This window comes from Triturus cristatus, chromosome 3_1 (genome assembly GCF_964204655.1).
Source record: "Triturus cristatus chromosome 3_1, aTriCri1.1, whole genome shotgun sequence".
NCBI classification, from domain to species: Eukaryota; Metazoa; Chordata; class Amphibia; order Caudata; family Salamandridae; genus Triturus; species Triturus cristatus.
In genome coordinates this window covers 258,701,323-258,724,253 of record NC_140583.1, presented here as the reverse complement: position 1 = coordinate 258,724,253, position 22,931 = coordinate 258,701,323, and the positions used below count along the sequence as shown (strand labels likewise).

The window sequence follows — 22,931 nt, the reverse complement described above, 5'->3', positions numbered from 1 at the left end:
ATTTCAGGGGAAGCACACAAATAGTTTCACTTCCGGGAGAAATACACAGACTGTGGAGCCTGGAGTTAGACACTTGTCCTCCGAGCTCTTCCGGGGCGGCTCCTGCTCACTGCGGTGTATAACTCACGAGCCAGCCCAGTGTAGCCGACCATAGGCTATCTGTCGGTGGAAATTCTCTTTATTTCCCTTTGTCTGAAATCCATTCCTGAATGCGTTTTGAGCTGGGAAGAAAGCAGTCAATCAGCATTTAAAGAACCGCCATCTAGAGGCCAGTTACACATTCAGCCCCCCCACCCGTATCTCCCGACTAGAGAGCATTTAAGTGTGCGAACTTTAACTTGGGAGGAGCGAACTAGGCTGGGAAGGAGTGGTTAACGCTGGCCCGATTGCGCAAAAGACGGGGGATGGGTACATGACTACGATCCGAAGCAAAGTATTTTGAGAGCTTGCTGAGAAGCAGATACTTTAGGCGGGAATGGCGGGGGCACGCGTGCCTTTTGTACTGAAGAACCGTCGCACCACATTGGAGAGAGGGGAGAAGTTCATTTCCGACATTTACTTTACTGACTGCAATCTGCGGGGGAGGTGAGGCAAACAGAAGTGCAGGGCTTTAAGTGGGATGACAAAACTTGGGGGGGCTGTCTCACAAAGGGGCGTGGCAATGTAATTGAAGGCGTGGCTTAAAACACGTAAACTGAAAATCTGTGCTTAGCAAAGTGTGCAGCCCGACTTGTATTTTGCGGTTTCTGTCATTGCATCCAGATATATGATAGTACAAGTAACATTACACCTACAACAAGGCAGGGCTAATGACTGTCAATGGTTGTTAGTTGCATGAGATAAATAAGCAGCATCTATGGCTTGTTGTGTATATAATATTGAAAACGCTTCCTCTTAAAGCCTTGGTGACACCAGGACAATGTTGCTGCTGAGTTTCAAAAAGAGAAGGGAAATCCAGAGAGAAAAGGACTCTCGTAAAAGGATTTCCCTTCCCCTACAACACTCGCCTGGCATGAGGTCATGTTTAACTTCTCCACTAGTGAGAAGTGAGCAGTGTGAGCAGCGCACATCGATGTGCCTGCTGGCACTGCAGTCTGGAAAAAACGGACCGCCTGTGCCAGGGTACAAATAGAGACCCGTTTCGAGGCCCCCATTAAAAAACTACCGGTGCTCAGCACAGGTGAGAGCCTGCCCACTTAAAGCCCTGGAGGAGTGGAATAACACTCCATGGGGTTAGGCAGGACTTTAAGTGGAATGAAAAAACTGGAAGGGTCTCTTAAAGGGGGGTGGCCAATGTAATTAATGGTGTGGCTTAAAACACGTAAACTAAAAATCTGTGTTTAGCAAAGTGTGCCTTCCGCCTTGTATTTTTCTGTTTCTATCATTGCATCCAGATATGATACAACAAGTAACATCATACCTACAAGAAGTCAGGACTATTGACATTGTCAATGGTTGTTAGTTGCATAAGAGAAATAAGCAGCAACTATGGCTTGTATATAATAATGAAAAAGTTCCCACTTACAGCCCTGGTGACACCACAACAATGTTGCTGCTTCTGAGTTTCAAAAAGAGAAGGGAAATCCAGAGAGAAAATAAAGGACTCTCTTTAAAGGATTTCCCTTCCCCCTACAGCGCTCACCTAGCATGACGTCATGCCATAACTTCTCCACTATTGAGAAGTGTGAGCAGCACACATCGATGTGCCTGCTGTCACTGCAGTCCGTAAAAAACAGACCCCCTGTGCCATGTCACAAAACAGAGCCCGATAGAGACCCGTTTTGAGGCCCCCTTTAAACAACTGCCGGTGCAGCACCAGTGAGACCCGGCTCACTTAAAGCCCGGGGTTAGGGTCTGTGTGTCAGCACTTTGGGTTGAAGAGAAACAGTACTGTCAATCAATCAATCAATATTCTTTATTCGGGTATAAAAATATCCATAAAAGAGCATGACATAGACAGTCGAGATTCCATAATAAGTTAAAATTGATATACACATTATTACATATGATAAAATATACCCAATTGCTACAAAAAGCAATAGAAAATACACAATATTAACAGATTAAAAACGGGGCAATATGTGCAGACCCGAGCAGATCAAGCAGAATAAGATTTCACCATTAAGCACTTATGAACAAAACTCTAAAACTGTTGGCGGGAAAAATAAATAAAAAAAATACTTCTGTGCCCCGATGGAACCAAGGGGTTAATCCTCTCCTCTAGTATTCCTTAGTTTTACCGCCAGTCTTAAAAAATTTACAGTACTAAACAGTATAAAAGGATCGGGGGAGAGTTTCAAAAATAGGAGTGCCACATTTGCCTGGTTCATTTTGGAGCGTCTTAAAATGATTTTTAAAAACAAAGACCTAGGGCGAGCATAAAAAGGACAAAATAGGACAAAATGAAGAGTGTCTTGCGGAGATCTCAGATCGCAGCTGCAACATCCCTTTATATTAATATCTGTTACAAACCCAGCCGGGACAGATAAAATATGGCGCAGAAGATTTAGCCTGAATCTAGTCATTAAAAATCTGTCGTGTCTATTATATATGTTAGAAAGATAAGATTCCATTCCCGGGAGTGATTTTGTTAGCAGGTGGGCTCTTACTGTGACTTTCCGCCCTTCTCTGTCCTCTCTTTCCCGGGCTAAGCACCGCGAGAATTCAGACTCTATGACACCCTTGTCTCTGGGGGATAGTATAGAAGGTTCATCAAAGAAGTTAGCGTAACCTAACCGGCTCAGGGTGTCCCTTACATATTTAAGCCAGGGTATCCGATGACCATTATCCCCCGCAATGCAGTCCTCAAGTATGTGTCTGCTTAGACTTGCCTCTGGGTTCGTCCATATTTTTATCCAACAAATGATAGGTTTAAGACTTAACCTCTCACTGGTATAGGTGATACCAAGCTCCTCATGAACTATGTAGGAAGGCGTGCTTTGGGGCACTTGCAGAAGCCTTTTAAGGAACTTATTTTCCTCGGTTTGAATTTTTGATGTATCTATAAAGCCCCAAACCTCACTACCATACATGGTCTTAGCACAACAAACCGAACTGTATAAGTGCACAATTTCGTTTGGTGACCAACGACCTAATCTTGTGGCATAGTTCATGATTGAGCCCACCGAACTGATGTGTTGACTACATTTGTCCATAACCAGTGGTTTAAAATTAAGGTGCTTATCAAATAAAGTCCCTAGGTAGTTAAAAACTTTGACTTTTTCTAATTTATGCGCCCCAATTGTAAAAATAAATTTCTTAATAGGGCTTTTGCCTGCTTCCATAACATATGATTTAGAGAAGTTAGGTAATGGGTCTAAGTCCGCCATAAAACTAACAAATCCATTAATAAGAGCCTGTAGACCCCTTCCTGTGCGTGCCAGAAGGACCGCGTCGTCAGCATATAGGAGGACAGGTATACTTCTCCTCCCAATGCATAGGCAGTCTACCCCCAAGGATCCAAGGGCCTTATCTAAGCCGTTTATATATAGCGTAAATAGAAAGGGCGCCAGGATGCATCCTTGCCTCACCCCCCCCAAGCACGGGAAGTCTTCAGATAAATCCCCCTCATCGTTAAACCTAACCTGTGCCGTTGTATTCTGGTGAAGCATTCTTAAAATATATATCAACCCTGGGTCAACGCCCATAAGCCCTAGAATTTCCCACAATTTCCTTCTGTTTACTCGGTCGAATGCTGCTGAGAGGTCCATAAATGCCAAGTACACCGTGCCCTCCCGAGCCTGGGTATACTTGGCCACCAAATGGTAGAGGTTAAGGCACTGATCTGTCGTAGATCGACCATTACGAAACCCATACTGTATATCTGTGATGATGTCATTTTCGTCTGCCCAGACCATTAGGCGGTTTAGGATGACCCTACCGAAGACTTTCGCCGTTACATCAATAAGTGATATCGGGCGATAGCACTGTGGGTCATTCCTGTTTCCCTTTTTAAACACGGGTACGATAGCGGCCGTGGACCATGACCTGGGCATACCTACTTCTGTGACTGTATTAAAAACTCTGGTGAGTATAGGGGTCCATAGGTCTTCCTGATTTTTAAACAGGTGCCGTCCGGGCCTGGAGCATTTTTTATTGCCAGGCCATCTATTCCTAGCTTAATCTCAGCTACCGTGAAACACATCCATGAGCTAGCTGGGAATCTTGTAACTGGAATTAATTGATCCTCCAAGTCGCCATGGTTGTATAAGCTTTTAAAATGGGAAACCCAGGCTTCCGGCATGATATGGCACGCCACTTTCGGTTTATTTGTTGTCTGAAAGCAGGGGTCATTAATTACCCTCCAAAAACTGTTCATGTCCCTGCACTCAGCCGCCTCTCTCAATGTCTCCCATGCCTGAATTTGTAAGGAGGTTTTTCTCTGTTTGATGGCCCTTTTTTAACGGGTCCTGCAGGCAACAACCATGCCCCTATCCTTAGGGATCGATTTAAGTGCCAGCTTCAGGTCCCTATGAGCCCTTGAGCATTCTCGATCAAGCCATCTGGGATGTGGGTCAACCTGTGTCTTCTTTTTGCCCCTCAAAAGACTGTCTATATGCTGGGCGGTGCCCTCAAAGGCTCTAATCAGACCCCCCCCCTCCACTGTTGGGTCTAGGCACCTCCATGTCTGACTTTCAGTATTGACGAGAAGCGCTCTAAAAGTGCATCCCCATCAATGTTACTCCATCTGATTCTCTTGCCCTGATCCGTGGTTTTAAATAGGCCCAAGATGGGCCTTTTACCCGACTTAGCAGTAAAATTATCATCCCTCATAGACAATACCAGATGATCACTGAAGGACTAACCATTATACTAAAATTTGTGACCCTACATTTAAGCGTATTTGGTACAAAAATAAAATCAATAATCGAGTCTCTTCCCCTGCCCTTAAAGGAAGGGTTGATTATATCAGACACCCCACTATAAATCAGATCCATCGTGTGAGTTAGGTTGTGGGTGCCCAGAATATTACTTAATTCCCTGCCCTCTCTAGAGTGCTCTAGATGCCAATCCTTGGTAGAAGGGCGTGAATCCCATTTTCCCCTTCCCCATTTCAGATAAGGGCACTGAAGACAGTTAAAATCCCCCATTAAAACCAACTGGGTACTTATATCCCCTGCGTCTTGTAATCGAGCCAATCTCTCCTCAAGCTCGGCCAATCTCAACATGGATTGTCCCGCATTATAGAAGTTAATAAAAATGAGTATTAAACCCTTCTTGCAATATCTAATGCCCTGGAGACAGTCCGAGCCCCACCCCAGCTCCTCCCAGGTCCCTTGAATTGTCAGGGCCACATAGATTATTAGGCCTCCCTTCGCACGTCCCATATTGGTTTTACAGGCCGGGACGACAAACATTTTGTAGCCCTCTAAATGAGGAGCACTAATGTTGGTTTCCCAGGTTTCCTGGAGACAAATGATGTGATATTGTCTAATGAAATCTAGCCATTCCTTATTTTGAATTTTGGCTGCGATCCCTGCAATGTTCCCGGAGACCACTCTGATCTCCATGGAAGCTAGTTCGGACCCACTTTTTTCTCCACTAATCTTCCATAGGGGGGAAAACGTTTCTGATCTTCTTACTGCTGTGGTCATACCTTTCCCACCCCTCTCATGCCGCACTGACGTGCAGGGGGCAATACTGTGATCGAATTCCCCTAGCGGACTTATGTCATCAGGTTTAGGATGACTCTCCTGTTCACTCTCATTCTCCCCTCTCCCTGCCCTATCCAGTCAGTCCAATTCCTCCAAAGCGGATGGGCTGGAGAGTGGGGCAAATCTGTTTGTTAGTAGGCCAGGCATGTCCTCCCGGCCTTTTTCGGATTCCCGGCGCCGCTGGGTAACCAGGCCTATCTCGTTAACTTTGTCCCTGTAAAAAAAGTACAGGGGCAGCATTCTTATGCAAGACCCACTGTCCATATCCCCAAGACGGGTGTCAAGCAGGTCTCTTACCAACTCTGGATGCCTAAAATTAACAATAACACAGTCACCAGCAAACTTTCTCTTGCTGTCGCCAATCCAAGCCACCCTCCTGGCCATAAGGATGTGTCTATGCTGAAAACTCCTTACTTTCGATTTGATGTATATCCAATGTGAGGCCTTATTGATCAGGGTTCTAGTTGATTCTTCCCTGTCATGACTTAGTGCAGGGACACCTACTAGCCCCACCGTGTACGGACAGGATGCAGGCGGTAAGTCCAATATCTGAAGGCCCGGTGTGCTCTGAGCACAATCATTGCTGTTACTGATACAGGCCTTCGCAGGCTCCTTACTTCCTACACGGTGGTCCGGGAGATTAGGGGGGCCAACGTTGTACTGGGGCCCTTGCAACACGAACTCCTATTGCTACCCCTTAATCCCTCCGAGGTTATCCCTGTCGGGTCCATAGGCCTAAGATCTTTAATAATTTCAGCCTCTGACCCATTTTTGGCTCCTACTGTCCCCTCCTCCATCCCTTGTCGAGTGTTCACCAGTAACTGCCCCCTGTCTTGATCTAGCAGCCTACTTATTCTCCCTTCCAATCTATTAAATTCTTCCATTACCGGCCCCAGGTATTGGAGTAGGAGCTGTTCCATTTTTGTCTCTAGGGCCTTGATAATTCCCTGAAGCCCGTCCTCCCCGCTCCCTTTATGGCAGTTTTGACACACTATGCTCTTGGCTTTCTTCCTTACTGCTTTGTTAGGTTTAGTAAGCCCTCTACGGTTAGGTTTAGTGGCAGGACTTGTTATATGCGACCCGCAAGTAGCTGAAAGCCCCCTATCCCTGGCGCAATTGATTTCGGGTGGAACGACTAAGGGGGGAGTAGCCAACGCAAATAAGGACCTTTTAGAGCGTGTAACTATTTCCCTGGCCGTACTCCGTGAGGGGTCTAGTTCAGTCTCTATTAGTTGGGCACTAGGCCCCACACCCCGACCGCCCATTTTCACTGTTCCATGCATAGTAACCTCTGGACCTTCATCTCTGCTTGAGACTTGCTCTTCTGAGTTTAGACTGGTGTTAGCCTGCCTAAATGGGTTAACTGTCTCAAGGTCCTCATGAGGTGTTGTGTTAATAGGTGCTTGTGTGTCAGTGGGGCCGGGCTGTGTAGTGTGTACTAAATTGCCTTGGGCTGGTAGAATGTCTCCTCGAGGCGTGGGGCATAACGCTATTTTGCCCAAAGATGAGCGTTTTCGTGCTATGAGGGAGTCTAGTGACAATCTCTCGGTCAACTGTATCTCGTGCGTGAGCAAGGACTCCGCTCTTGTGATAAAAGCGTCCAGGGTGCCCTTTACCAATCCCCCCCACCCTGGACTGGGTATTTTTAGATTTGACCATAGTCAATCCAAAATGCAGAGAGCTGCACAACAATAACTTCCCCTGCTATGAACCCCACAAACTATGAGGGCTTAGTGGCTTAGAAGTTATAATCCCCGTCAACAGGAACTAGATGTAGGGGAACACTCACATTTGGGTAAACAGTAAGGAAAATACTTTAAGTATTAATCTTCCCTGTTGTATCAACTTTTCTTTTACAGGGGCTACAAGACAGTCTATAAGTATCCCAAAGTCTAACCAGTACAATCTGGGGTCACCCATAGGCCCTGGGACCTGAGCACAAAGTCAAGAGACGTGGCCTTGCCCGGCCTCCCTCGGCCCCTGACGGCCACAGACAGTCCCGCCCTTCCAAATTTGCTTGATCAGCAGCTCTCAATCTGGAGGCAGCTTCAATCTGCAATAATTTCCAAACTTCGTTATAAATAGCATATACCCATCTTTTCGACCTGCCACCCACAGGACCCTTAACAAAATCATTCAAATCTATTTTGTCATGCAATTTTGATAAATGAAGTTTAACAGATGCCAAGGTGGAATGTTGCAGCCAGTTCTGACATAACTTCCCTACAGAATAGGTAGTAACCGAATGGGAAGATTCAAAGCGGGGGTCCACTCTAACCTGTGTATATCCAAGGTATAGACCCAGAAAACGATGTTGACAGGAATCTGAGCTCTTCTGCCATATCAACCATCCTTCACGATTTAAATTGGAAATGTTGAAGGAAGTATTAGTAATATATGACTGCAACGCATGAAGGGACATGTCTGTGTGATTATCCCATTTTGGATAAGCACCCAGATCAGGAATAGAGGGGGAATTAATCTTTTTAGAAGTAGCCAATCCAAAGCAGGTGGTTTGGAAAATGGTAGAATTAAAAAATAACATGTGGTTCGGGATAAGGCAAGAACGATGAAGAACCTCTGTTCCTTGTACCTGCCATGTTTTAGAACCCCAAACAGATTTAAGATCAATAGTATCTTTCCACAGCTCATATCCCTCAACTGCCAATTCATCCATAAAGGATTTGGAATACAATAATTTAGTGTGGGTCAGTCTAACTTTGGAAGCTGACTCCGCCTCCAGTTTAAAATAAAAGGCTTCAGGTTCAGAAACGCTGAAATCAGTAAAATATGTACATTTGTTCACTAAGGTTCTGCCTTCAATTGGTGCCGGACAATGTTCCCATTGCATATAATTAACAACATTTCTAAATGTATTTGCCTTATGTAGGAAATGATTGCCATAGTGTTGATAGCAAAAAACTCCCCGTAATTAGCTGTGTCTAAATACAAATCTTCAGCATCAAAAGCAGCATAATGTTTCAAATGCCTCTATGGCCTGAACGTCCCAATCATCAGAGCGGATGTTTTGTTTCACAACATCTCCCATAGAAACACGAAGTACATTGGGGACATTAATCACCTCGGTAGGACCATGAATTTTAAATTTAACAGCATCCCACACAATCCCATCCAACACAGGCCAGGCAGTAATATTCACAAAAGTCTGGTCCCTTTTCATGATGTGCAATGAGGAGTGGGGGGTCAAAGTTCCATCAGTTAGTCTAATTGCAGATCTTTCGGTGAGATAGTGTCCATTTACAAGACGAAAAAATACCACCACAAATCCAATGGACATAAACAAAAAAAATACTTATGAGCAACAGCCAAATGTAAGTCCAGAGGGGGATTAAAAAATGTCTCTTAAACCAAGTAGCAAAAATAGAATCTTTCGATGGGGGATTGGAAGTCATAGAGTTAGTGTCAAATGAAAAACGTGACTGGTCAACTGCAGTTGATTGTAAACCAGGCAACAACACATCTGTAGGATAAGCATACTCGGTATCTTCAGATCGTCCACCAGCCGGTGGAGGCAACAAAGGATTAGTAACTGTATGCAGCTCGATGGCAATGTCAGGCCTGTTGGTATTTGCCGGAGCCAAAACAGAATTTCTCAGCATCGCAGGACAAGAGACCGCTGGAGTCATACTAAGAAGAATCAGCCACTCGTTGTAGTTTGACATTGTCAATGGAGATGTACCTGTTATCCTTGCGACCAGGAAGTGGAGGTAAAATGACTGTTCTTGCACCCTGCACGCCAAGCACTGGTACTGGTGCATGATAAGAGGGGCCGAACTCCTTCTTGTTCTCCACCTTCTCACAGACCAGGTCACCAACTCGAGGTTGCCTGCCAACTACCAGAATCTGAAGCGCAGCATCAGTTGTGGAGGGCAAGTGTTCCTTTGCAAGACTGTCTCTGGTCTCTTGTAGATTCTGTAATACAGCACAATGATCATCTACGTGAAAGGGTGCGGTTGACGCCGCCATGTCTAGACCATCAAGATCCGGGACAAACATCTTTATGCCAAAGAGCATTTCGTATGGGGTCCGCCCACCCAGAGACCTTCTAGGGAGATTATTAAGTGCACGTTGTACGTTATACAGATGGGCTAACCAGTTCCTGCCAGTGCCTAAAACCCTAGCTGTCAGGGATTGCTTTAAGTCACGGTTCATTCGCTCCACAACACTATTGCCCTCAGGCCGGCATGGAGACGAAAATTTGACTTGGACCCCCAAAGATCTCATTGCTTCTTTGTACGCCTTAGAGGCGAACGCAGGACCTACACTGCTAACATGTTTTATTGGTCTCAAATAGAATTTTGAGAAGGTATCTGCATTGGACCAATTAGAGGCTCTAAGTATCTCGGGCAGGGAACCTCCGGCCCAAAATACTTTGCTAGCCATAGCTCCCCTTGAAGAGTGAGCTCCAAATCTAGAGAGATCTACATCAGCTTCATGCATAATCAGACTTACCCACCTGGCTAAGGTGGCTGAAGAAACAGGTCTAAAAGGTCTAACATATGACAAAAGAAGTTGATCTGTGTCAACAGGCCTAAAAATTTAAATTTTATTGTCATAACATTTCATACAATTCACAACGCGCAGTTTTTCACATTCGTGAAAGAAAGGGTAAAAGACAGATTCTGACATTGTTTTAGTTCTTCTCCAGATATCAAAGTGAACACCTTCAGATTATTAAAATCTGTTAGAAAGTTCAAAAGCTTTAATGTCTGAGACCCTTCTAAAGGAAATCAGACACAAAAGAGTCGCCAGTTTCATGGAGATCCTTTAAAGAGAGAGTAAATTGTTGACAGGCCAGGAAAGGAAGAGATTAAAGATGAGGTTAACATCCCAAAGGGATTCGTAACGGGCTTTAGGAGGTCTCCTCAATCTAATTCCTTTCATAACTCTCTTAATTAGAGGGTTGCTACCAATAGCAAGATTATTGATCAATGCATGTCCGGAAGAAATTGCTGATCTGTAGCAATTGATCGTTCTATAAGAGAGGCCTGACTCAAAAAGACAGGCAAGGTAGTTGGCTACTTGCTGTAGAGAGGCTTGTACGTGATCCAGATCCCTTTCCAAGCACCAGCAAGACCACTTTCTCCATACACCTGAATACTTTGTTCTTGTTCCAGGTGCCCATGAGTCTTCCAAAAGGCTCTTAGCCTCTCCTGAAAGTTCAGAATATCTCCCTAAACTCCTGAGATCCTCCAGACAAGAAGGTTCAATTTCCCTTCTAGAACCAAAGGATGTTCTTCTCCATCCGGACCCTGGAGGAGGCCTAGCGAAGTTGGGATTAAGCGTGGAAAGTCCACTGCTAACTCCATAACCCCTGGGAACCAAACTTGAGATTTCCAAAAGGGTGTTACGAGGATGATTGAACAAGACTCCAGTCTCACTTTCCACAACAATCTCTGGATCATTGAGAATGGGGGAAAAGCGTAACCCCTGATTCCCGTCCAGGATTGGAGAAAGGTATCTACCCCCGATGCATTGGGGTCCGGTCTCCGGCTGAAATACGTCTGAACTTGGTGGGTTAATCTGCTGGCAAAAAGATCTATCTGAATTGGACCCCATAACTCTTGAATCAGTGAGAAAATCTCTGGATTCAATTTCAAATCGCTGGAATCGTGGAGATAAAGGGAATTCCAGTACGCTCTCAGATTCTGAATTTCCCGGAATGAATTCTGCCCTGAGAATGATCTTGTGATCCCAGCAAAAATACCAGATCCGCTTGGCGATATCTGAGAGATTCTTGGACCTCCCGCCCCCCCAGGCGATTTATGTATGAGACAGCTCAGAAATTGTCCAAATGGATTAAGGTATTGGAATTCTTTAGAAGCTCTTTGAAGCTCATACGCACATTCAGAGCTGCTAACATCTCCAGGGAGTTTATGTGAAGGGATTGTTCCTCTAAGGACCACCTCCCCCTGGTCTCCAAATTGTTTAGGCGGGTGCCCCATCCCTGGTTGCTCGCATCCGATTCTAGAGTAAAGTCTGGAATATTCCCGAAAATAGCTTTCTCATTCCAGGCTTGAAGGTTTCTCAACCACCAATAAAGATCTTCTCGTGCATCCTCTGAGAGGGGAACTGAGTCTTCGTACCAAAAACCTTTTCTCAAGGCTAAAGCTTTCAGCCTCTGTAAACCTTTGTAATGGAGTGGACCGGGTGAAATAGCCTGGATGGAGGAAGAAAGGAGACCTAGAACCCTGGCTAAGTCTTTGAGGCAGATTAAATCTTTCGAAAGGATAAAGGAAACATGTTTCTTTATGCTTGTAACCTTTCTGTGTGGCAGTATTAAACTGGAAAGAATAGTATTTACTTTGAAACCAAGGAGTTCTAACTCCTGTGTAGGGACCATGATGGATTTCTCTATATTTACGATGAAGCCCAGATTGTGAAGTAGGTCTATTGTCATTTTTAAATGCTCCTGGATAATCAAAATGTCTTGAGACATAATGAGGATATCGTTTAAGTAAATTATCAGACAAACTCCCCTCTCCCTGAGATAAGAGACCACTGGTCGTAGAACCTTGATGAAAGACCAAGGTGCTGAGGAAAGGCCGAAGGGGAGACACTGGAACTGATAAAGGGTCCCCTCCCATGTAAAATGGAGGTACTTGCGAAACTCCTCATCCATGGGTATCGTAAAATATGCATTCTTGAGGTCTATTTTTATTATTTTTTTTAATTTTTATTTTTATTTTTGACTGAACACTCATGTTGACATACATAGTTGCGCGCCTACAACCCTGAGGCCGGCTGTTTTATCACTGCTTGAGGTCTAGTTTTACTAGCCAATCCTCCGCTTGCAAAATGTCTCTTAAGAAATGGATACTCTCCATCTTGAAATGTCTGTATGTTAGAAAGTTGTTCAAATATTTTAGATTTATGACGGGACGCCAACCTTTGTCCTTTTTTTTTTTTTTTACTAGAAATATGATACTTAGAAAACCATTCTGAATCTCTGATAAAGGAATCTTTATAATGGCTCCCTTTTTCTAACATTTGGGAAATTTCCAATTCTATAAGTTTTGAATTCTCCATGTATAAGGTCATTTCTCTTGGGACTTTTTCCTGAAATGGTTCTTCCCAGAAATCTATTTTGAACCCAACTATTGTTTCTAATGCCCAAGGGCCTTGAGTAATTTTTGTCCAGTTGTTAGCAAAGTGTCTCAGTCTTCCTGTCCCCTTTAAGAGGAAAAAAGGCTTCTGGCTTACCTTGGTAAGTTTGATTGGTGGATCTGGGTCTGTCGCTCCGGGATCTTGAGCCCCTTCCTCTTGTGGGATAGAAATTTGAGTACGAGCGCTAGCCTCTATTGGAGCGGAAGGAGCCTCTTTCGTCTTGGGCATAGAAATGGGACCTGTAGAAGCCTCGGCTGACAGACTGTCCCCTCTTGTCAGCCCTTCCAAAAACTGCACGACCTCCAAAAACTCTGCGCATGCTAGATTGGGCTCTACTGAAGGCGTTAAAGGTGGATACATACTTTCCAAGGGATTGGACAAAATTGTCCCCAAACAATAACCTTTTTGCATCGCACGTCTTCTCTTGTAGAAAGATCTGCGAGCTTAGGGTTCATTCTTAAGAGGACCACCTTTCTGCGTTCGGTAATGAGGCTAGAATTGGCGTTACCAACAAAGCAAATTGCTCGTTGAGACCAACCTCTTAACAGTTCAATATCAACCGGGGTATTATTGGTTCTTGCCTCTTCGGTCATATCAAGAATCTTGGATAGTGGGCCGAGAACGTCGAGTAGTTTGTCCTGGCACTGCTTGAGGCATTTTTCGATTCCTTTTCTAGGATCCCTTCCAGATTTAAATAGGAAGGTGATGATCTCGGGGTCCAGGTTAGGAGTGTTGCAAATCTTGTCCTCCGAGGAGGGGCGAGGGCACTAGTTTCGCATAAGATTGCGTATATCCCTATCTAAGGGTTTCCTTACTCTCTGAGAGAGGTATTTTCCGACGTGGTCCATTGGCCACCATTCTGAACTGCGGGGTGGCGAATAGCATTTGGATTAAACATTTCCCCACCAAGGAGGTCTTTAACAATACATGATGAGGTGGAAGGATTATTAATATCCTCATCAAGATCCTCCAAGGTGTCCTGGGGATCGAAAATGAATTCATCCATAGTTTGATCTTCATAACTTGGAGATTCCGGATCATCATATAATTCATTTGTACCGTAAAGGTTACCTTGGTTTATCATGCCGCTATGGACAACTCTTCTCTCTGTCCCAAGGTATTGGGATCTCTCCTTTGTGCTGCCATGAGCACCAAAATCTATTGTAGCGTGAGAGCTACCAATATCAAATGCACGGGTAGGTGCCTCATTCGTATGTTTCCTTTTTTCGGGAACTTTCCCTCTCTTTTTAGTGCCTGATGTAGAGGGGGAGTCTCCGTCCGAGAGAGAAAAGTAAATTTCCTCAACAGGGGATGTCCTCTTTCTCTTACTTAAAGCGGCATCAACCGCTTCCCTGACGGAAGACTTAAGTTCTTCCCCAATCATTCTTTTTAAATTATCACCCAGTAGTTCCTTAGGGGACTGTGGTGGGTTAATAGTGTCAGGGTCCATTAGAAGGTTAGGCTTTAATTAAATTTATTAAAATAGTAAATGGCCCTTGTAAGGAGTACTTACAATAATATCTTGCTAAAATCAAGTCTGATCTGTTGAAATAAACCAAAGTTGGGATGTACTAAAAAAGGTATTTAAACCGATCTCCAATCTCTCATTTGAAATGAGACCAATCTAACTCTAAAAATAGTATTAATACCACTAGATGACGCTTGTGCTCATTTATCTTATTTTCGGGAGAAAAAACGAAGGTGAGAGGCTCTGTTGCTCCGGCTCGAAAAGGCACCGTTACGCGCTCGTTGAAGGGCCATAACTATGGTAACCTCAAGCTGCGCCGAAGGGAAATGACGCGTGATGGCATGCTCCCGCATCTCCTAGCAAGTTGCTAAGAGATGCGGGAGTCAAATAATACGGGCGGCGCTTGCGCCGATATTTGTTTCCTTATCTCCCTTCTTTATTTATTATTTTAATTATGCACACGCTGTAAAATCAGTTATTTCAAGGGGGAAAAAAGGAGATGAGCCTCATTTGAGGTAAGCGCTACCAAAATAATGAATCTTATGAATTTTTTAACAAAATATAAAAGGGAAAAACTTACCGGTTTCCTCCAACGACCGCTTAGCGATCGGAGGGAAGGAGAAACTAAAACCTATTCCCGGCCATAAATTGGACAGGGAAAAAAGGTCGCTGAAATATAAAATCAGTTAGTAAGGCTAAGAAAGCATCATGTAATTATTAAGAAAGCATTTTAGTCATGTAAACAAAAACATAAAATAATCTTACCTGAACCATAATCGACTCATTTATACAATTTAACTTAAATAAGGAGTAGTAGTAGAACAGTACTTATGTGTGCCAGAGCAGCGAACAAAAGAGGAGGATTAGAGTGTACACTGGCTCCTAGTTATGTTGTTGATGTTCTATTCATTGTGATGTATTTGCATTCTTTAAAGGGCTGCATGTTGGGCAGCACATACAAGTATTTGGATAATGGTAGCCTCCGGTGTTGTAATGAAATCTCGTGCGTCCTATATGACATATAATTCGCTGGGACCTGCGTAGTAGTATAGGAGTGAAACGTACTATCGTCCGTATTCACCGCCGGCAGAGTAACCCAAGAGTAAAACCACTCGTAGGGATATGATGCATCGGCACTCACCACAAAGATAACAGCCATCCCATCGTCCGGCACCCCGAACTGCGTCAAATGACGCTGGAGAGGTGCACGGCTATGCGCCGCAATTGGCACCGCAGCCATAAGGACACAGAGAAGAAAAACAATCTATTATAACAGTAGCACAAGGGTTTAAAATAGAAAAACCTTTATAATTGTCAAGCTGGATTGAACCTATAGAGTAATTATTAGGTAGGTCAAAACCGTCACTCCCGCTATCCGGAAACAAGAGTGAGGGCGTCGTGGACTAATATGAGCACTACTAAGGCGTCTCAAATCATAAGACCAAACGTTAGGTGTGCCATGTTGCAGGGATTCTGCTCATGCCCAGAACTATGCGCAGTAAACCAGGACCTCAGTGAATTGTGGTGTACCAAAAACTCACCTCAGTACCCAGAACCCCTATCCGACTAGCATCAGTGTCTCATTCGTTCTCCGTATCATTTCGAAGCTACCAATGATTAGACAACCCAGAACAAGCGACTTAGAGTACTTTCAGGAATAGTGGGAATTAGAAATACCTGTTCGTTATTATTCTCATATCAGACCACAACAAGAGTAATCAGAGACACAGTAAAGTTTAAAATGTTTATTTTATAAACTACGTGTCCGAAGATGCAGTACTTTGGCTAACATAAGCAGACACCTGATTAAGAATAAAACCATCAGCACTGTTACAATACCATAGAAAATGAAGGGACAAATCATGTTACAAATGATAGTGGAATACAACCACCCTCCCTTCGCTAGTAAGCTAGTATTCTAAAACTAATAGAAGGTCTCTAGGTTTGAATGGGGAACCCCATACCATAAATTACAGCTTAGGTGAATCACATCACAGGATCAGCTTTGCTCTGTGTCTGGAAAAAATCTTCTCCAAAGTGTCTATCTCATGCATGCAAACTGCAATATTAAAGGCGCTCGAGTTTCAGATATTTGCAGCTGTGTGCGTGTTATGGCTAGAGCGTGGGCCGATCAACATGAATTCAAAAGCAAACATTGTTTGTTGGCCCTGACTGTTGCTGCACACAATGTTCAGACCAAGGTTGCGGTGCACGTCTAGGGATGCGAACAACAGACCGTTCTCATGTGAAGAAAAAGCATGCAAGCAGTTTTCATATAATAACATCTATCTACAGTGTCATGTGCAAAAGTGGCAAGATGGTGTTTTAATTTCTAAGACGCTTATGCTAACATAGCAATGTGTGGACCTGTAGTTCCACCTCCACTACATAAGAACATTACTCAAGTCATATTTGTATCTTGGTTTTGGTGCACAATCGCCACTACAATATGTAAAGCATCTTGCATATCAAATAATTAAGATCGCTGACATAACACTTTTTTTTTGCTTTTGTTTGTGTGACAGTGCTTCCCTGCCCTCCAGTAATGCTGTTTTGAGAACCCCCACCATTAATTCATAGCTTGATAGATTTCTACCATTGCTTTACTTCAATTCTATCTTCCAGTCATCGTTGCTAGGTTTGTCTAGCTCTCCACAGAGGCTATTTATTTTCGCTATCTGTTTCCCTTCACAAATATGTTCTTAAGGGACCCCATAAGCTTTATATTTGTAATTTTTATGGGTTGTAGTGTGGTGAAAATTTCAGCTCTTTCTTTGCATGTAGCCATGTTCCAAATCCAATCTTTTATTTGAGGTTTTGACTCTTTAAACCGGGTCGTGGCTACCCTACATTTAGTAACTAGGAATGCCATTGCTACAGATGTTCTGGCCACTATTACTGATGGTACCTGAAACACTTGTTTCCAATAAACCCTCAGCTAGAATACCTCCATGCCAAGTGCATAAATGTAGCATGAGGTTCTCTACATCTCTGGCATCTATGGCTAAAAGTTCTGTTAACTTTATGTATTTTTCTCTGGTGTATCATGTACATGATGCATATAATTAAAAAGTAACAGCATATGTCTGTTATTTTTAGATATCTTTGATGTTTGGGTACAGCAGTGAAACCAACATTTATCTCCTATTACAATGCCTATATTTTTCTCTCATTCTTTCCTATCTTTTATAGTAGCGTCTAACTAAAATTATATTTACAGCACATACAATCTTGTCACCTATTGGCCCTGATCATTAGATGTTTCATTTGAGTTAGAAGTTTAAATCCGACAGGCTTGTTCTGAAAGTCTGCCATGTTTGATTGTGCAGTGTGGCACAAATTGTAGAAAGTGATTGTATCTAATGGCGTGAGTGATTCATGTGATCTCTATTGAACACATGTTAAAAATGTGCCTTTTCTGTACAGATGACTTTAGGATGTTTGCCTTTTCTATGAAGGCTATCTATATCCGTCCCCCTGTCAAGGGCAGTATCAAAGGGATTGGCTAATATTCCATGCTCTTATCGTCCACCGCACACTCCTCTTCCTGGCCCAGCCGGTCATCTCTACCATGACCACCTCCGACCTTGTCTCTACATTCCCAGTGGAATTTGTAGGGTGACCTTATAAATGTTTTCCCTTTCTAATTTCAGATGGGGGTTCCTGTGAAGTGGGTGCATAGTGGCCATGCATTGCTAGGAAATAGGTTTACTAATCTCGATACCTTAAGTGTTATGAGGGTACTAAAGAAGCTCTTATTTAGGCAAATTAGAATATTGCCAATTTAATATAAAAATCTATGTGGTACCACAATTTTAATCCATAAATTTTACCTGCCATGGATAGTGGAAATTCATTTTATATGTCCATTTTCGGTTTGAGTTTCTCCACTACTGCCCCAAATTTTTTCCTGGATTACTACTTCACAATCCCTATGTAACCTTACACCCAAGTATTCTGTTGTGTCATCATGAAAGTGCAGCGGTTAATCCCACTTGTAATTTACTCTGGCACATGTTGGTGGGAAAAGTTTAGACTTATCCCACTTTATGGGCATACCAGAGTATCTACCAAATGTAATTATTTTGCACATGAAAGGGGATAGGTATATTGTCGTTTTCCCCCCAAATGGTTCGATATTATCCACGCACATAGGGATTAACAAGTGACCCATTTTAAAAAAGTGAATCCTCTATTCCCATTTTTTACCTAAGCCACCATTCCTGCAGGTCTATGGCATAAGCGAAAGACAGCATACCTGATGTGTGCCTTTTCATCCATTCCTTTTCTCTAGGCCATTTTAAAAGTAACACGCTGCTATTTAACATTGATCTTGTGAACAATCTATGTTAAATATTTGTGTTTTTAGTAATAGTGAAGACCTCATTTACAAACTAGTCGAACCTGCAGTGTAAGGCCTCTCTCCTGGTAACAGTCTGATGCTCATATGAGAGAAGGGGTCAACTGTTTTAACGAGCACTTGAAGGGTGAAGCAGCTAAACAGGCACCAATCTTCTGTTTAGTTGAATCTGGGTGCTGAAAGTGCAAAATGTGTTTGAACTTGACCATGGGTAGATGTCTTCCTAGCAGGCACAGTGAATATAGCAGTATTAGCAGGGAATAAGAGTAAGGCACGCTAAATCAAGAACCGCGCAGTGTGCGTGTAGTAGTTGTGGTAGGTGGCCCAGTTAATGGGTTAAGGTAAACCAGTGAATAGGGCTCAGTGACCAATGAATGCGTAAAGGACACTGCTCTCCAAAATGCCCATCAGCATTCAGTATGTGACAAGGCAGGCTGAGTTTGCGAAACGGATACTGGGAGACTGCAGCAGACAATGGTTGGTTAGTTATTCATTTACAAGGTGGTGCCTTATTTATCAGTATATCTAACCAAATCAGGAAGACTTTGGGAATCCTTACTAATTCCTTAGAAAATTTGACTTAATGTAATTATTTCATAGTGCTTGTGAGTGAATATATCAGTTTCAGAGAAATAGTGAGAATTATTACTAACTGTACTCAAATCTCAGCAATTTTCTTAAAATCACATCTTATCTTTCTTCCAAATCCTAAATCCTTATCATTGACTAGATCAAGCCTCACTTCCGCATGTTGTGTTATGTTAATTGTAGTAGCATAATAATTGCATTTACTTAGAGCTTACTTCTCCTGACAAGCCTTAGAAGTGCTTTACTGTAAGTAGCATGCTACTTGAGTGGATTAATCAAGTGGTTAATATTGGCTATTGAGATTCTCAAGGAAACCATTTCATTCTACTCCAGTTTCTTTGTGGTAAATAGATGATCATTAGTGAGTTCATGCAAATAACTGGTGCGATTGATAGATTGGCTAGTGGTTATTATTTAATTTTCAGGTTGCAGTTCTATGGTTTCAGAGAACGAAAATTTGTGATCTATGAAGTGAGGTGTAAGACATCAGGCATCCTACTTAGGCTAAGCTCGGAGCAAGGCACGCAGAGCGAGTTTTGGAGAATGAGTAGAGGGACATCGATAGAAATGAGGGAAACAATATCTTTAAGTCAAGTCAGTTTTTCATGCAGAGTATTAGAAATATAAAATCAAAAGGAACAGCCTGAAAATGTAAAACTTTTGAAAGAAACACCATTTTTATTTGAGATAGCATATTGTAATGCATCATCTCTAAAGTGCTTTCCACCCTCACATGGGGTGCCCATTCAAACAGATAACACACTATTGGGAAAGGAATGTTACTTGCTTGGTGTACCGTAATGTTCCCATGCGCTGAACGCCCGACTGCAAGTATCTGGTATTTTGTTTTCTAATTTTGGCCCTAGCTCCATACTAATGTAATGTGTGTGCGCAAAGTTGTAGGCCTGTCCGTTCACATGAAGCAGGACCTGGATCTGGAGGACACCCAAAGTGTGGCCTCATTACGTTGACCTTGGATTACAGTTCCTCTCAGGTGTTTAGCATGGGGCGTTTTCTTTGTTATAGCGGAGGAGTGTCGTTCACTAGCAGAGTTAAACACGAAAAATACAATAATAATAGACCAATTTTATTATAATTTTATTTTTCTTCTTAACTGCGTTGGCCAGCGAGCATGTCGCGTGGCTGGGCATGCACTCTGTGCAACAGAAGTGAGGAGGAGGAGTGATGAGCACTACTAAGTGTGCATGACAGTTTGGCTGGCCGTCTTAGTCCGGCTAAACCGCCATGCGCACTTACCATTTCTCCATTCGTCTGGGTTATACAGCTGGGTGGAGAAAAGCCACCGGCTCCCAGTCCTGTCAGAGCGCCAAACCAGGGTGCTCAGACCATTACCAGCGCTTCTTTTATGCTGGGAATAGCATTCCTAGCATGAGTGCAGCGTCAGTAATTGGCATCTGGGAGCCTTCGAAGTGTGATTAGCCCGGGACTGGGTCAGCGTCAGGATCGGGAAAGGATCAATGCGGCAGGTAAGTTCTATATTTCTTTTGTAATTTTGTCTGCCCCTACCCACCCTTCAACCCCCCCCCACCCTCCACCCCACTGCTTTGAATCCCATGAAGCTACCACTGTGTTTAGCATGAAGCATGGTGGTGGTAACCTACCATGTTTTGTTAGTCAGTAGTTGTGACCTTTTTTTAAATCTGTGTCACTGGAGTGGAAGCCTCCTGACTCAATCGTGTGAAGTTCTGCCTCTATGCACTAGCCCAAATCATTGTGTGAACATCCCAAGTGCATGTTGTGTGTGTGTGCACGTGGTCTGTGTGGTACATTTAATGCATATGAGTGAGCCAGAGGAATTGAGCCCTCTGGAAACTCCTGGCCTGGTTATGTACACAAAATGGAGGTGAGGTTGTTTTCCCAGATAGTAGAAATGTGATGCTGACATTCCTGAAGCTGAAGGGAGAAAATCTAGACACTGAAGTGGGGACAGAGGAGACCAGGCTCATTTGTAAATATGATTAGGTTATTTTGCTGCAAGTAGCTGCTGATTAGTCTTCCTAAGCACTGCCATTAAGTAGATGATAGGGGTAAAAGAGGGATCTGCAGTCTCTGTTGTTCAGAGTTTGAAGGGTAATTTTGGCGAGGCCAGCCTCTTATCTCACTTCCTGATCACTTTTAAGTGTGGCTGTCGATAGGCAGGTTCCGAAAGCTCATACCTCTTTGTATCACTGATGGGTGCTTCAAACTGAAGGCAATCCTGCTGTGAGGAGCCAAATAAAGTATTAATTAAACTATTTTTTAACAAAGTCTCATACCTATCTTTTAATGTAAAGTTTAATTCAATTTTCAAGTAATTTCACGCATAACTCCCATACTTCATTTTAATGTGGCAGCCTACCCCCATGATCGCTACCATCACTTGTGCACATGGCAAAACAAAGTGTAAAGCCAATGAACCTGGTGGAACCACCTGCAGTGGTTACACAAATTAAGTAGATTTATGGGCTCAAAGACGTACATATACATAAAGCAAATTTGAAAGCTTTAAATTGCTCTATAAATATAGAAGAATTTGAAATTTGATTTAAAAATAAAGTTTATCTATATTTTTATTGGTGGAAGCAGCACAGGTAGAGCAAATGGAAACTAATATGGACGATTGGTGATCTCAATAGAACCAGCACTGTGTATGCAGTGATAAAGAGGACATGCTTTAGGAGTACAAAATACAAACTCATATGCTAGAGTATAGAAACAAAGTGTCAACTTTCCCAGTTTAAAGTTTGATTTCAGATATTTTTGTTTTTGAAATAAATACTTCAGAATCTGTGTATTTGTTTGATGTATATCTGTTTCTGTAATTTTGTGTGTAGGAAATTGGAATATTATTTGATTTAAGGAATAATGAAAACCTGTCATCAGGGTGAGCGCTCTGAGATGAGGTCAACCCCATGGAGCCGACAGATTTAATTTAGGGCAATGTGTAAAGTATGTACGCAGTTCCAAAACCGTAATGAAGTCGAATTGCAAAACAATAAAAATCCCAACCCAAATTAGAACAATAGGGAAAAAGTAATAAATAAAATGACAAAAATCCAATAAGGGGAACCAGGGATATTATTTTTTAAAGCACCAAGAAGCCCAAAGTGCGAATGGCCAGGATCTCGGTGCAGTTTCATGCCATAGGCGCTGGAATTAGGGGTGCTGGGGACAGCAACCTCAAAATAATCATGCTGTGGTTCAAAAAGTGACTGAGCAATGAAGATTAGTTTATATTTTGACCTATTTCCTGCGCAATCAAAGATCAAGGTCATATGTCAGGCTATGTATTCTGTCAGATTGCTGCACATTGTTTTACTAAGGAGATTGATGTATACTTTTCCATTTCTCTGAAAATTGAGAGGCTTTTGTGACCTGAACTATGGGGCAATCTTCCTGTGGTTCAGTTAGTATGAAAGAATAAGTTGTACGATGTATTTTCTTTTAACACACAATAACATTTTAATATCTGTAAATGAACTGCACAAATATTTGAAAATATATCAGCAATTGGGAAAGCACAAATGAAGCAAGTTTTTTGTAATTCTGAAGTGTGGTGGAAAAAAGTTTGTAACGAGATCAAAATAAATCAAGACCCTTTACTTGGGGATGCGCAAATGATAAATATTTGCTGAAACCCAAATTCCACCTATTAGCTTTTGTGCACTACATAGTTTTATCAGTACAACTACATGCCTGTGCCAATTTAGTGTTCTAAAGCAAAAGGGGCAAC

At 42.8% G+C, this 22,931-nt stretch overlaps 1 protein-coding gene across 1 annotated transcript in view; it reads left to right on the top strand.

The window, feature by feature from the left end:
- The first annotated feature begins 353 nt into the window (after positions 1-353).
- Positions 354-22,931, top strand: part of MAN2C1 (mannosidase alpha class 2C member 1) — a 291,020-nt gene continuing 268,442 nt past the window's right edge. Inside the window, exon 1 of the mRNA XM_085643836.1 lies at positions 354-585. Within this exon, the coding sequence (XP_085499962.1) occupies positions 476-585 (110 nt within the window). The 5' untranslated portion in view covers positions 354-475. The remainder of the gene's footprint in view (positions 586-22,931) is intronic.